The sequence below is a fragment of the Macaca nemestrina genome, chromosome 8, assembly GCF_043159975.1.
Source record: "Macaca nemestrina isolate mMacNem1 chromosome 8, mMacNem.hap1, whole genome shotgun sequence".
Taxonomy (NCBI): Eukaryota; Metazoa; Chordata; class Mammalia; order Primates; family Cercopithecidae; genus Macaca; species Macaca nemestrina.
In genome coordinates this window covers 113349921-113364401 of record NC_092132.1, presented here as the reverse complement: position 1 = coordinate 113364401, position 14481 = coordinate 113349921, and the positions used below count along the sequence as shown (strand labels likewise).

Genomic DNA, 14481 nt, shown 5'->3' with positions numbered 1-14481 from the left:
CTATGGCACTTCTCAAGATGCCACTAAATGTGAGAAAGAGGCCAGGCGTGGTGGCTCATGCCTGTAATCCCAGCATTTTGGGAGGCCGAGGCAGGTGGATCACAAGGTCAAGAGACCAAGATCATCCTGGCCAACATGGTGAAACCCCATCTCTACTAAAAATACAAAAATTAGCTGGACATGGTGGTGTGTGCCTGTTGTCCCAGCTACTCGGGAGGCTGAGGCAGGAGAATCACTTGAACCCAGGAGGCGGAGGTTGCAGTGAGCCGAGATCGTGCCACTGCACTCCAGCCTGGCAACAGAGCGAGACTCTGTCTCAAACAAACAAACAAAAAAATTGAGAAACAACAAGATAAAACCATGCCCTGATGACTATAAAGTGTGTGCACCCCCATCCATCAGTATTTCAGCCTAGCCTCACCAGAGCTCATTGACCAAGTTAGGACAAAATCCACCTCTTCCGTTCCCTTCCCTATCAGAGTCTGTATGTGAGGTTCCCAGAAATTCCTTCTTTGCAGATCTATGGCTTTTTTGTTGTTTCGTTGTCTGATTGGGTTTTGTTTTGATGTTGGTGGTGTTTTGGTTTGTATCTCTGCCTTCTGACTATGGTTTTTCAAGTCCTGCAGCAAGGAATCTTGCAGAATTAACTTCACATAAAAGATTCAAATGAACAACTTATTCAGAAGAAAACATCCCAGGTTTGCTGGCCGGCTCAGCTCTCCACACTTTGCACTGGCAGGGATCATTCTAAAAAGTGATCCCAAGGGGAGTGAGCCAGATGCAGACATTTAACTGTTCTGCAAGATAAGGACTTGAAAGCATCTTATAAGTGAGCGCTCAGCATTCAAGGTCCTGGCTCTAAGTTTTATGAGCCCTAATTCTGATCCAGTGTCAGCCGCTGGATTCTCAGCCAAAGAAATACTGGAAAACCAGCTTTTCTTCAATTTCATTCGTATGTCAGCCGCTGATGGACATCGTCTGTGAAGCCAGACCAACCTTTAAAACATCCAAATATACTGGAATGAGTGCATCATTTTCCTTTAGTAATGGAAAAGCAAAGCTAGTTTAATGGAAGATGACGTCAACCCAATAGTGCCAACAGGGGGTGGGGGAGAGGCTCCCAGGCAGGGACAGGAAAGGTCCTGGAGTGCTGCCCAACTCTCCCCACTTTAAAGTCACTTGCCTTTCCCCAGGGAGCCCCACCAGGCCATGCTCTGCCACATTCTGAAGTCCAATTGGTTCATTTCATTCCTCTTCTTTCTTAACCACCCCGTACAAGTTTCTTGAATTTAAGGCAAGTGCCAGGCACTGTACTAAGGTCAATGGCAGTGGGGAGGGAGACACAGAGGTCATATTACACATGGCAGCTGCCCTCATGGTGCTGACAGACAAGTGGAAGCGATGAAGAGACGTTCAAGAAAAAGAGTGATCAATACAAGCCGAGCGGGGAGTGGTTTACATCTGTAATCCCAGCACTTTGGGAGGCCGAGGCAGGCCTCACCTGAGGTCAGGAGTTCGAGACCAGCCTGGGCAACATGGTGAAAACCCTTCTCTACTAAAAATACAAAAAATTAGACGGGTGTGGTGGTGGGCTCCTGTAATCCCAGCTACTCTCAGGAGGCTGAGGCAGGAGAATCGCTTGAACCTGGGAGGCAGAGGTTGCAGTGAGCTGAGATCATGCCACTGCACTCCAGCCTGGGCAACAGAGTGAGACTCCGTCTCAAAAAAAAAAAAAAAAAAAAAAAAAAAAGGTGATCAATACAAAGCAGACTTGGTACCACAGTTTAACATTCCACTCGACCCCAAGTATGGTAGGGGCTTCCAGCAGAGGGGCCAGTGAGGAGAGGCAGTCCCAGTGGTCTAGCATTGGAGCCACATTGTACACACAGACACCAACGTAAACACAAGCACACATCGCAATGCCAGCACCCACACACGTTGACACTGATATGCACCCACACGCATAAACACGCACCCTAAAACAGAGATGTGCTCTTCCCACACCAGTGCAGGGATACATTTTTTTTTTTAACATTCCTCTCCTAAAAGAAATGATAAATGGGTTGGGCATAGTGGCTCGTAACTGAAATTCCAGTGCTTTGGGAGGCCAAGGCAGGAAGATTACTTGAGTTGGAGACCAGCCTGGGCAACATAGCAAGATGCCATCTCTACAAAAAATACAAAAATTAGCCAGGCATGGTGATGCACTCCTGTAGCTTCAGCTATTCAGGAGGCTGAGCTGGGAGGACTGCTTGAGCCCAGGAGTTTGAGGCTGCAGTGAGCTATGATCATGCCACTGCACTCCAGCCCGGGGCAACAGGGCAAGACCTGTATCTAACATAAGTAAATAAATAAATAAGAAATGATAAATGGACAAAAGCCCTGGGCTTCCTAAAGCAGTCTGGAGGCCCAAGAAGACAGCACGGCTGAATTTATAACATATCGCTATCTTTTGCCCCATTCTAGACAGGTTTCATATGCACCTTATAAAAAGTACACTGCAAGTTCCTTGGGGTGGGGTGGGGTTTTAGAGGAGTAGATTAATGTTCATGGGAGGTAGCTGCTAGAATTCCAGGTGAGGAAGAGAAGCACCAAGCTCAGAGTGTTTTTTGCAGAATTCCAAGTCCTCTCTGCAGATGTTCATTTATTCTTGTAAGTGGATGCTGGGCTTTTGTTTTATGTACCCTGGCTCAATTTCAGCGCAGGTCAAGTTCAAATGCTTCATGCAGCGTGGACAGTGATGAGCCTTGAGAAAGTCCAGGTGGTTCTGATTAGGTCTGGAAGCACATAACTCGTCCAATAGAGAACCCAATCAATTGCAAAGGTCTAGGTCCCTGTTCCTGCCTGCTGGGTCCAAGTTTCATTCCTGTTGGAATGTAACTTCCCGATCAAAGACAAAATCTTTGATTCCTTCTTCCCACCTACCCTCCCGACAAAAAGTCACCAAGAAAAAAAAAAAAAAAAGCTGGCTTGGAATTGAGGCTCCAGAGGTTTATTTGGACACCACCCACCCTTTGTAAATCAACATTTTAACGAGTTAAGTGCACATGAATCAGAAACACAGGGTCACATTTCCTCTGAAATACTTGGGGGTGGGGGTGCAAAATGCACTCCGAATTTGGCCTAGTCCAGAATCAAGAGGCAGGCCAGGCCCTTGTCAAGATTCTCTCATCCCAGCATTTGGCCCAGCTGCTGGCACCAGTACACCCAGCCGTCCTCAGCTGGGTCAGGACTGAGCAGAATGGTGCTTACATGCCCTGCCAGCCACACCACTAGGATAATCCATGCCAACCCCACAGAATGGGAGGCAAGCGATACTGAGAACAATGAAGGGGTCTGACATGGAAATTTCAGTAGGAAACAAGCAATTACATGAGAACAAACATTCCCAGTGCCACTTACGACAATTGGAACACAAGAGTGATTATAAAAATGAGAGCAACAAATTGAAAGCTGGGGCAGCTTGCACCTTAAAACAAATTGTCCTCCTGGGGCAGAGCTGCGACCCTCTCCCTGGGCAACTGTATGACTCTGTATTTGTGTGTGTTTGTGTGTGTGTGTGTGTGTGTCTAACACATGAATTTTATTTGCCTTGACTTAGAGACTAGATCTTTTATCCTTGCATTAGAAACCACTTCTCCTGAGCAAACTGGTTTCCATCCACCAGGCAGGGAGGAAACAGTGAGAAAACTAGAGAGGATTTTCTCACTGTGGGAAAACATGCACAGCAGGGGAAAAGGCCCATCTTCTCCAACTCAGGGCAGAGGCAGGTTTTCAATGAAGAGGGCCTAGGAAAGAAATATTTTGCATGGAGCCAAATGTACCAGGACACACCAGCTTTCCTTGTTTTCTTCATCAAGATCCACAGAACAGTCAAGCTAGTTCCTAGGGTTTGAAAGGTACATTATTTTCTTCCATCGGTTGAGTGAAAATCGGTGCAAGTCTCTGGGTCCTCGTACACATCTACTCAGTCTCCATTATGGGATGCCTTCCTTATCCAGCTCCAGCCTGTGTTTCTCATTCGCAGCTGTTGGTTCTGGCACTGCAGGCAGGAGGCGTCTGAAAATAAGGCGGCAGCCTGGGGAAGTTGGAGAGAACGCAGGGAGTTTCTGCGTGGCAGTGGCTGGCAAGGGGTGGGCAGAGCTAGCAAGGCTTCACACTGACATACATTACAATTTATAGGCTGGTGCTTATTTTTTTCTCTAGGCAACTACTGGCTGCCTCCTGCTCCTCTTCTTCTGTAGGGCCCTTGGGCCTCCCTCAAGCCTGGCCCAGTTCAGGGCCTGATTTGTACAGCTAGAAATCGTTGAGCAACCTGTCAAGACTAGCAGCCAAGTTTGGATTCCCATGGCCTTAACTGCTGGCCTTGGGAGGGAGCACTGACCCCAGAGGAATCCAGCTAAATCTGTGGAACCCACCCTGGTTGTCCTTGGGCCACACTGTGAAACAGGCACTTGAGTTGTGGGTTGGGTTGTGGCATGTGATCTCTTTATTCCTTCAGATGACGGGCCTACTCATCTAGGTGATGGGACAAGATTACCCAGATTTGCATAAGCCCCCCCAGAGAACTAGGCAGCAAAAATGGAAACTGAGGCCCCTAAACCACCCTTCCACCCTCAATCCATTCCCAGGTACAAACAATAACAGCAGATGCTAGTGTAAATCATTAAGAGGTGCAATGGATGGCCGAGCACGGTGGCTCATGCCTGTAATCCCAACACTTTGGGAGGTGGAGGCAGGAGGATTGCTTGCATCCAGGATTTCAAGACCAGCCTGAGCAACATAGTGAGACTTGTCTCTACAAAAAATTTTGAAAATTAGTGCGGCTTGGTGGCTTATGCCTGTAGTACCAGTTAATCAGAAGGCTGAAGTGGAAGGATTGTCTGAGCCTGGAAGGTTAAGGCTGCAGTAAGCCAAGATCACACCACTGAACTCCAGCCTGGGCAACAGAGCAAAACCCTGTCTCAAAATAAAAAAATAAAACTAAAATAAAATAAAAAGTGCAATAGAGATGGGGATCATGTGCAAAGCATTTTAGCAGAATCTCCTGTTTTCTTTCTAATTCTCTTCCTTATAAGGAAATTTACTGTGCAGTTCTGGGTTTTTTTCTTCTATTTCAATAAATTTAGGGGTACAGATTGTTTTTTGTTACATGGATGAATTTTATAGTGAAGTCTGGGCTTTTAATGTAACCATCACCTAAACAGTGTACCTGTCCCAATAGGTAATTTCTCATTCCTCACCCCACTCCCACCGTCTGCTGTTCTGTGTCTCCAATATCCATTATACCACTCTGGTGCCCCTGTATACCCACAGCATAGCTTCTACTTATAAGTGAGAATATGCCAATATTTGGTTTTCCATTCCTGAGTTACTTCACTTAGGATAGTGGCCACTAGCTCCATGCAAGTTGCTGCAAAAGACATTATTTCATTTTCTATGGCTGAGTAGTATTCCATGGTGTGTGTATACCACATTTCCAATATTCACCCATTGGTTGATGGGCACTTAGGTTGATTCCCTATCTTTGCAACTGTGAATTGTGCCGTAACAAACATACAAGTGTAGGTGTTTTTTTGATATAATGACTTTTCTTCCTTTAGGTAGATACCCAGCAGTAAGATTGCTAGAGCTAATGGTAGCTCTATTTTCAGTTCTTTGAGAAATCTCCATACTGTTTTCCACAGAGGTTATACTAATATTCCCATCAACAGTGTATAAGCATTCCCTTTTCACTGCATCCGTGCCAAGCTCTGGGTTCTGATTGCTTTATTTATATTTAAGCCTGACACCCAGGGGTCTCAGAGAAGCTGGATCCCTGGATCCCACCTGGCCAGCCAATGGGCAGGCTTCCTGAGGGTTCACAGCTGTAGGACTGTGGACTCAGGCACTCCAGGGAAGCAGGAGATAAGAACTTCTCCTTAGTGCTTACAATTGCCACATCAGAACTTAGCTGAAATCCCAGGGATCGGATCCTGAATCCTTCCTCACCAGCCCCCATCCACCAGTCCCCTTACTCAGGTGATAGGACGGTCATCCTGATGATAACCACGTGGTGGGTTTCAGCTGTGGAAAATTCCTGGGCCCTTTCTCCTTCTTCCCACCTCCTCCTTCCCTTAAGCACACACACATGCAGCTTTCCCTTCCTTTATTTAAGCAAACAACTCTCCATGATTAGGGACAGCCCCTTCTTATCTAAATAGTCTGCAGATATATGAAGACACAGGTGCTTTCTGTTCCTATTCGGAGCTTGTTTTGGTGCCGGTCTTCTCCAAACCTACAGCAAGAGGCCTCCCTTAGACCTTGCTGACAGCAATTCCTACCGCCTGCTCCCCTAATAAGTCAGCCCAGGAGGTAGGCTGTCCTCAATGTATCAGGGGTGGGATTTTCCCTCCAAAGACTTCAATTTCCCCCCTCTTTATTGGCTCCTCCCATAACCTGAGGTTGAAACTGCCCAGACATGATCAAATGGAACAAGAAAAGTCCCAATTCTGTTGTCAAATTCCTATATAACTTTAGCTGTCCAGGTAAATACCACCAGTTGGTTAACTCCACCAATCCCTGGTGGGTCTGGGGATGGGGGTTGGGGACTGGGAAGTTTGGTAAAGGGCACAGTCCAGAATGCTAATAGGTGGGGGAAATAAGAAGGGACCTGTGAGTTTCCATAATGAGCCGAGTCTGAAGGAAAATAATTAACCCTTAAGGTCTGGGACAAGAATGAAATCTAATGAGTGGGTTGAGAAGATCAGCCCCAGCTTTGGGTTTATAAGCGTGACTCTCTGGTTTGATTTTCTTCCCATTCCAAAGCGTGGTCAATATTTTGAGTCCCTAGGAGATGGGCTGTGCTGATTATAGAGATGGTGATACTATAACAGGGGGTGAGGACGCGCCTGAAACCATCAACCTGTTAGAGCTTCCCTAGGCAAAGTACACTCTGCACACTGACAGCTTCACAGCTTCAGCCTCACCCGGGTACTCAAGGAAACATGGTACATATACACTATGGAATACTACACAGCCATAGAAAATAACAAAATCATGTCCTTTGCAGTCACATCCAAATGCCACATGTTCTTACTTATAAGAGGGAGCTAAACAATGGGTCCACATGGACATTAGGATAGAGAGAATCAACTCTGGGGACTCCAAAAGGAGGAAGGGCGGGGTTAAGAATTGGGAAATTTCCTGTTGGGTACTATGTCCATTATCTGAATAATAGAGTCAATAGAAGCCCAAACCTCAGCATCAGGCAATTTACCCTTGTAACAAAGCTGCACATGTGCCTCCAAATCCAAAATTTATATTTAAATTTTTTAAAGATTATTCAAATGTTAATATGGCCAACTAGTAGTTTACAAAAAAAAGAATAATTATATAACGTAATCTTTGGATTAAGAAAAATAACCTCTTTTGATATTAAAAGCATTACGAGTCATGTGTGCTTTAGGTACTTATGGATTATTTGACAAAGCTCCATTGGCTAGGCCATGTATGTCTTTATACAAATAAAACTGGGAAAAAATTAGGAAAAAAAAAAAAAAGAAAAGAAATGCAGAATTCAAGCCTGCCTCAGACCTACCCTTCAGAATTGGCATTTTAACACTGGTGCTCAAGTGACTCACATACATATTAAAATATGAGAAACACTCCTTGGACGGCCAAATGTACCCAGCTTTAAGGAAAGAGGGCTCATTTCCCCTTGCATTTAACTTGCCTCTATTAGCTGATGCCAGGTAAGATGAACTCACAGAGCTTCAGAAGGGACTGCAGCAATATGAAGTGTGGATGTGGGGAGAGGGAGATCACAAAATAACCTCCTGCCTCTCATCCCCAGGCCACGCAGGTCCTATGAGAATGTTTTGCAAAGATCCCGTGGACTGCTGCCATCAGAGAAACCTAGCACCTTGGTTCTAGAGCCCCTTTGCCAACCTTCCCAAACTTTCCCAATCAGAATGTCTGGGGGGAGGAGCCAAGACCTGCACATTAGCAAGCTCTCCTTGGTGATACTCACATAGGCTGAAATGTAAGAACAATTCTCCCTCTGCCCTTCAATGGCAATTGGATGATTAGTACAATGTCCCTCCGTCAGGAGCAAAAGTGAATTGCTAGCATTTCTGGACCCAAGGTGAGGAGACAGCTTTTGAAGTTAAGACAAGCCTACCTCTGTGTCCCTTGGTCTTTTATACCTCCTGCCTAGGGGAGTGCCCAAATTGTTCATTAAAGAGGTGCAGCTGCCATGCAGCTTGAGGACGAGCCTGTGGTTCCCAGTGTTGCCAGCGTCTCTGAGGCACAAGCCTGAAGCAGTCCTGACCCTTGGGTACCCCAAACTCCACCACAGTGACTCCAGCAGCTGGAGCTGAGATACCTTTGCACACACTTCATCATCCTTTCGCAGATTTAAAAAAAATGGAAATGGTGGGTCATGGTGGTGACCTTCAGGGTGCGGGGGGCGGGGGGGCTGGCAATGACATCTTCACCCAGCCTGAATAAATTTTCTTTCTTATTAACCACAGGGGAACTAAAAGGAAATACGGACATTTTCCATAGCTGGGCTAGTATCTCACTATTTCACCAGTCGGATACATTAGTATGTGAGAATCTTTCTGGACTAGAGCATGACTTTGATAGAATGTTTACAAGTCCTCATACCACATCTTAAAAGAAGTTGTGTCTCTGTGCTTGGGTGTGGATTTGGGTAACTTGGGAATATTTTATCACTTCTGGGTAAAACTGCCCATTGTCTGCGGTTTGGAGGTGACTTATTGATCAGGGAACTACGTCCGTTGAAGTTGTCACTGTAATTGCTTGCAGAATTAGAAGTCACATGGAAGAATTCCTTAGTCAAGAAGCACATAACCTAACATGAAACAGCTTGGGCTGGGTGTGGTGCAGCACTGTGAGTCCAAAGGGAAGCTCGGCAGGGAGCGCAGACATCACGCCTACGCAAGTGGGATGCAGGAGCCCTGGGTTATAATTCCAACCAGGCGAGTGACCTGGGAGTCCCAAACTAGTTGGGAAATCCCAGCTATAACCCCATCTTATGTTAAAAGGGTGCATATGTTCCTCTCCAAGGCCTCCTAAGTGTCTAAGACCCCAGATACGAACAAGTTTTCCAATTCTAGTTGGTAATTCTAACATTGAGTTGAGCCGGAGGGGAAACAGCATGTTTCCATGAGAAACATGGAAAAGAAATTCAGGCAGGGCCGAAAGTTACATTCTTGTAGAGCAAGCATTTAACCTTCTCTCTGATCTGAAACACACACAGCCAGGAGAAACACTTCTGGAAGTTATTTCTAGGAGCAGATGGTAAATGGGAGGGGGGGGCCGTGGGTAGCCTGTGGTGCCTCCCAAGTTCTCCTTCAGCCCACCCACACCCAGTTACCATTTGCAAGCTGTTGAACTGGGACCAGAAAGCATCACTGAAGAAACTCAAGAGGAGAAAGATACATGTGCTTCACTGGAGAGGGTGAGAAGTGTATGGCTGAGTGGGAAAAAAAAAAGTCACAGCTCACAGTATCATTGATTAATTGAGTGATTTTAGTCAAGTGAATATTGATACAAGGCTGAAAAAGCATGAAAATAAAATGAACACGTACGGGAATTACTATTAACATAAGCGATAACATCAAAACATCTGGTAAAATGCAGTTAAAAAAACAACACAAATGAAATGGAATGTAAAACATTTTCACAGTATTCAAAGCTTTTGTAGAGACTTAGGCTCTAAAAGAGGAGTACTACAGGAAGAAACTAGAGGAAACGGGAATTTCATCCATGTCCTGTGTATCTGCTGGTGACAGGTCAGAACGGCCAGTATGTTATTCCCTGCAGGCTGCCTAGGGTGCTCCCCTGAAACAGATCGCCTGAGCCTCCTGCAGCTATGAAGTTACGACACAGCAACCGGCTACTCAGAGTCTGATGAGAAAAACAGATTTTAGGTTTGGGAAATGGGATTGCTGTAATTCACACATCCAAATGCAAACTGAAGCTCTGATTGAATTCTGCCCTGGGGAGAACTTGGTGCTAACCCACAGGCACAAAGAGCCAAGTGTTACAGGGGATATTTTAAAAACAAAATGTTTTTGGAATCCTCACCCTCCATGCTATCTTCTAAGATAACTACAAATATTCTTCAAAGATTTAACTGAGTTCTGCCAAGGACCTCCCAGGACTCCATCCAGAACGATTATTGTAAAGCTTTACAAATCCCACCTTGGCCCTAGTGATAATTAGCAAATCACATGCAGACCTCCTCTCTCGGAAACCAATGACCGGGCCAATCAGTCTGCACATTGGTTGTGTTAGATACTTTGTGGAGAAAAACAAAGGTTCATGAGAGTGCAGCTCTGGGCCTACAGATAGCCTCCCTTTTGGTTCTGAAATTGCTGATGTGATAGAGACAAAGCTGCTTTGGGTCTAAAACCTTCAATAAAGTGACTAACGACACTCAAGGTCCTGGGACTCTGAGGTGGTGGTAAAACCTGCAGCTGCAATTCACATTTCCCATTCATTTTGAGCTATTTCTGAAGCTGTTGCTTCCTATCTGAGAATTCCCATTTAGAGAGCTGCACAGCACAGTCACCTGCTCTTCTGTATTCTGTGGTAACTGCTAATGTTCCAGGTAAACCCCTCCACTAAGGACTCTGCCGCAGAGAGAGGGCCTGGTTGCATGAGGCACTTTGTCAAAATGAGCAGATACATATGAGCACTGAACTCTGGAGTGAATCAAACAGAACTAAGACCCATATCCATGCACTCAGGAACTTGCTCTGAATTTCAGTTTGACAACAGAAAAGTAGAATATTTCTAATTAGCTAATATATATATACACATTGTTTAATCATCCAAAATTTCAGGCAAATCACTTAAGGTCCCCAACACTTTACGACGAAAGGTCAGAGAGAACCCCACAAAAAAAGGTGTTAAAAGAATAGGATCACTAAGTGTGACAGGTTAATTATATCAGGATAACTCTCAGGTAGGTAACTAGGCGGGCATGCTGATTTTCATACTGGAATCTTCAAGAGTTAACAGAATCTACTATCCTTTCCTCTGGGTCAGGCTAGGGCCGCAGGGGGCCACTTTACAGCCTCACTGCAGCATCCTCACTGGGTATAAGCATCGGCCCAGAGGGACAATCATAAAAGTCCTCAAAGTATTGCCAAGAATTGAGAATCCGGCTTTGGGGGAAGAAATTAATATGCATTTTTTAGAACTACTTCCTGTACATTGGACAAGAGAGGTAAGTTGTCTAAGTGAACTGGCTTATATACATCACTGATTAAACATAAGGGCTTTGAGAAATATCTCAGGGCACTTGTGAAAAACTGCAGAGATGTTTTGCTTTTGAAACTCTCTCATTGGATGGGGACACCCCACCCATGTCAACTTTCTGTCTGCAGAAATGAAAAAAATATATGTAAAAAGTGCAGGGGGACAGACAGGCAGACTGTTCTGAATTTCTTTGATCTATAGGCAATCAAGTTCAAAGGAACTGTTTCTTTACAGGAAAGAAAAGAACGGAAAGCTCTGTGAGTTTTGCTAGGGGGTGTTAGGTTCTAGGGCAACCAAGGACTCTTCAGGAAGGAGAGCCACACGGCTACACTACCAGTGAAATCCACCTCCCTTGGCAAATGCCTGGGGTGAGCTGCTCCTCTGGGAAGCAGCCTCGGATGGATCAGGAGACCTTGTTCTAGCACACCTTCTAAATGCTCAATGCTCAATGTAGACTGTTTTAAACCCTTGAAAAATAAGTGTGTGTTTTTCATTGTTCTTTTAAAAATGCGAAAAGGAAAAAACATGAGATTAGAATCCTAAGCTCTTCACCCAATTTCACAATTCACCCTGACTAGCAATTTGCTGGACTGTTCTAAAAATTTTTTTCATTTGTTTCTTTTTTAACTATGTGTTTTGAAAACTACATCCTTCTCAGCCCGAAAATCATCATCTCTCTCAGGCTCACTGTGGTTTCCTTTTTCTGACACGAAGGCAGGTACAGGCTGCCCCTCCACATGTCTTGGGGATAAGATCATACCCTGGGCTCATAGGAACCGAAACTTTGGGGCATCTGAGACTGGCTGATTCAGATCCAAAGACAATCACACGGAAAGACTGTGGGCAAAGCCGGAGATGTCTCTCCCCCGGTCCCTTTGCTGTCACTATTACATAATGGACTTGCACTTTTCCTCCCTGCACTTACCGCTTTCTGGGCTTGACTTTAATTGTAAGTGTGGTATGGGTCTGTTTCCATTTAAAGCAGACAGAAAGAAACTACTCTGCACCTGAAAGCAACGTGACTTGCCAATTATTAGAATTTTCTAGTTGAAAGGCATAGATCAGCCAGTCGATCCACACCAACAAGTTGCCAAATGCAGTTTTTGCTGCTGGCTCTCACTTTCTGCCCAATCCCCCTTTTTGTATTTTAGTGACTACATCGCTGGTGGAAATGGTTTGTCACCTCCTCCTGTGCAGTGGCTGCTGCTCCATACTGTGGATCTTAAAAACCTTCCTAATCTAAATGACCCTTGCCTTACCTGGCCATGGCTACCCTGGGGTTTGGAGCGTGGCTATGGAGGGAAGGGAGCGGGAATGCTGCAAGAACAAGCCGACTGGATTACAATGTCCACTACCAACAGGCGCAGTGCGTGTGTGTGGCCCACAGGATTCCCGGGGCACTGTCCCCCTGCCCCCACCCCACCCGAGGCTCCCTCCCCGTCCCGCCCCCGTGAGAATCACTTAAACACGGACTGAAAGGTGGGGCACTCGTGGTTTTTCATTTTCTTCATGAAGTTTTTGAACTCTTTGTTTTTCTTGTCCCACTTGTGGATGGCTGTCAGCAAGTACTGGCTCTTCACCTTGCGGCCCATGATGAGGAAGTGGTGGCTGAGGTTGTCCAGCTGGTGGCAGGGACAGTCGGCCCCATTCTTCAGGTACAGCACGAGCTTCTTCAGGTCCTTCTTCTTGATGGGCCCCAACTTCAGAGGCTTCTTCTTCTTGGGGACAATCTTCTTGTCACCATTTTCTTTTTTCACTTCTTTTATTTTCATCCTCAGTGCTAGAGATGGAGAGGACAGAAGAAAAGAGGGGAAGAGAAAGCATTTAGAACACAGCTTTTCTTTTTTTGATCCTCCAAGTGATTGCATTTTATCATTTTATTTTATTTTTTGCTTATACTTTCTTCTTTCAAATATATATATATATTTAATTTTAGATTCAGGGGCACACACGCAGAGTTGGTTTCATGGGGATATTGCATGATGCTGAGGTTTGGGCTTCTAATAATCCCATCACCCAAGCAGCAATTACAGTGTCAGTCATCCTCCCTCACGTCTTTTGGACTCTCCAGTGTTTACTGTAGAACAAAGCTTTTCATCTAGAGCAATAACCCAAGTGTACAGCTGAGGTGGAGGAGAAAATGAAAGGCAAGTAACAAGTCAAGAAACCAGCAGTTTTATCCATAAAAACCAAGGTCTGTAATCCCAGCACTTTGGGAGGCCAAAGCGGGTGTATCACCTGAGGTCAGGAGTTCAAGACCAGCCTGGCCAGCATGGTGAAACCCCATCTCTACTAAACATACAAAAATTAGCCAGGCACGGTGGCAGGTGTCCATAATCCCAGCTACTAAGGAGGCTGAAGCAGTTGAATTGTTTGAACCCGGGGGGCGGAGGTTGCAGTGAGCCAAGATTGCGCCACCGCACTCCAGACTGAGGGACAAAGCAAGACTCCATCTCAAAAATAAAAATAAAAATAAAGGTCTCAGTTACCCATTCTGCCACCGCCTCCGCCCCGTATTCTGTGATATCCAGTAGTATCTCTCTGTAATGGCCATCGGTACCAGGAGATCCTCAAATAAATTTCAAAACTAAATCACATTGCTCTTTTTAAAAATACAGTGACTCAGAATATCATGCACTGCTTTAAGAGAAAAAAGGGTCCTATAACCCAATTTAATCCACACGATCTGATGCTATTGATCTCAGCATTCAAAAACAAAAAACCCCGAGTGTTTTTGCTTTTTATTGTTGTCTTTGTGGAGACAGGGTCTCAGTCTATTGCCCAGGCTGGAGTGCAGTGTCTCGATCTCAGCTCACTGCAGCCCCAAATTCCCGGGCTGAAGCAATTCTTCCACCTCAGCCTCCCAAGTAGCTGAGATTACAGGCATGCACCATCATGTCTGGCTGATTTTTTTTTTTTTTTTTTTTTTTGAGACGGGTCTCACTATGTTGCCCAGAACTTCTGGACTCAAGAAATCCTCCCTCCTCAGCCTCCCAAAGTGTTGGGATTACAGGTATGAGCCACCATGCCTGACCATGAGGGTTTCTTTTTGTTTGGTTTTGTTTTAAAGAGCAAGTTACTGGTTTAGTATTTTAACATTGAAAGACCTATAATTCCTTGAAAATTGAGTCCTATAAAGTGACAGGCAGAACTATGTGTGTGCACTCAGCAAGGGAAAGTTAAAGATTGCTTCAAATGGTCATGCTT

The 14481-nt window shown here is 45.2% G+C and overlaps 1 protein-coding gene across 1 annotated transcript in view; it reads right to left on the bottom strand.

The window, feature by feature from the left end:
• Positions 1–9518: 9518 nt before the first annotated feature.
• The window catches only part of LOC105476541 (secreted frizzled related protein 1), a 47525-nt gene continuing 42562 nt past the window's right edge, over positions 9519–14481 (bottom strand). The window contains exon 3 of the mRNA XM_011732552.3: positions 9519–13054. Within this exon, the coding sequence (XP_011730854.2) occupies positions 12732–13054 (323 nt within the window). The 3' untranslated portion in view covers positions 9519–12731. The remainder of the gene's footprint in view (positions 13055–14481) is intronic.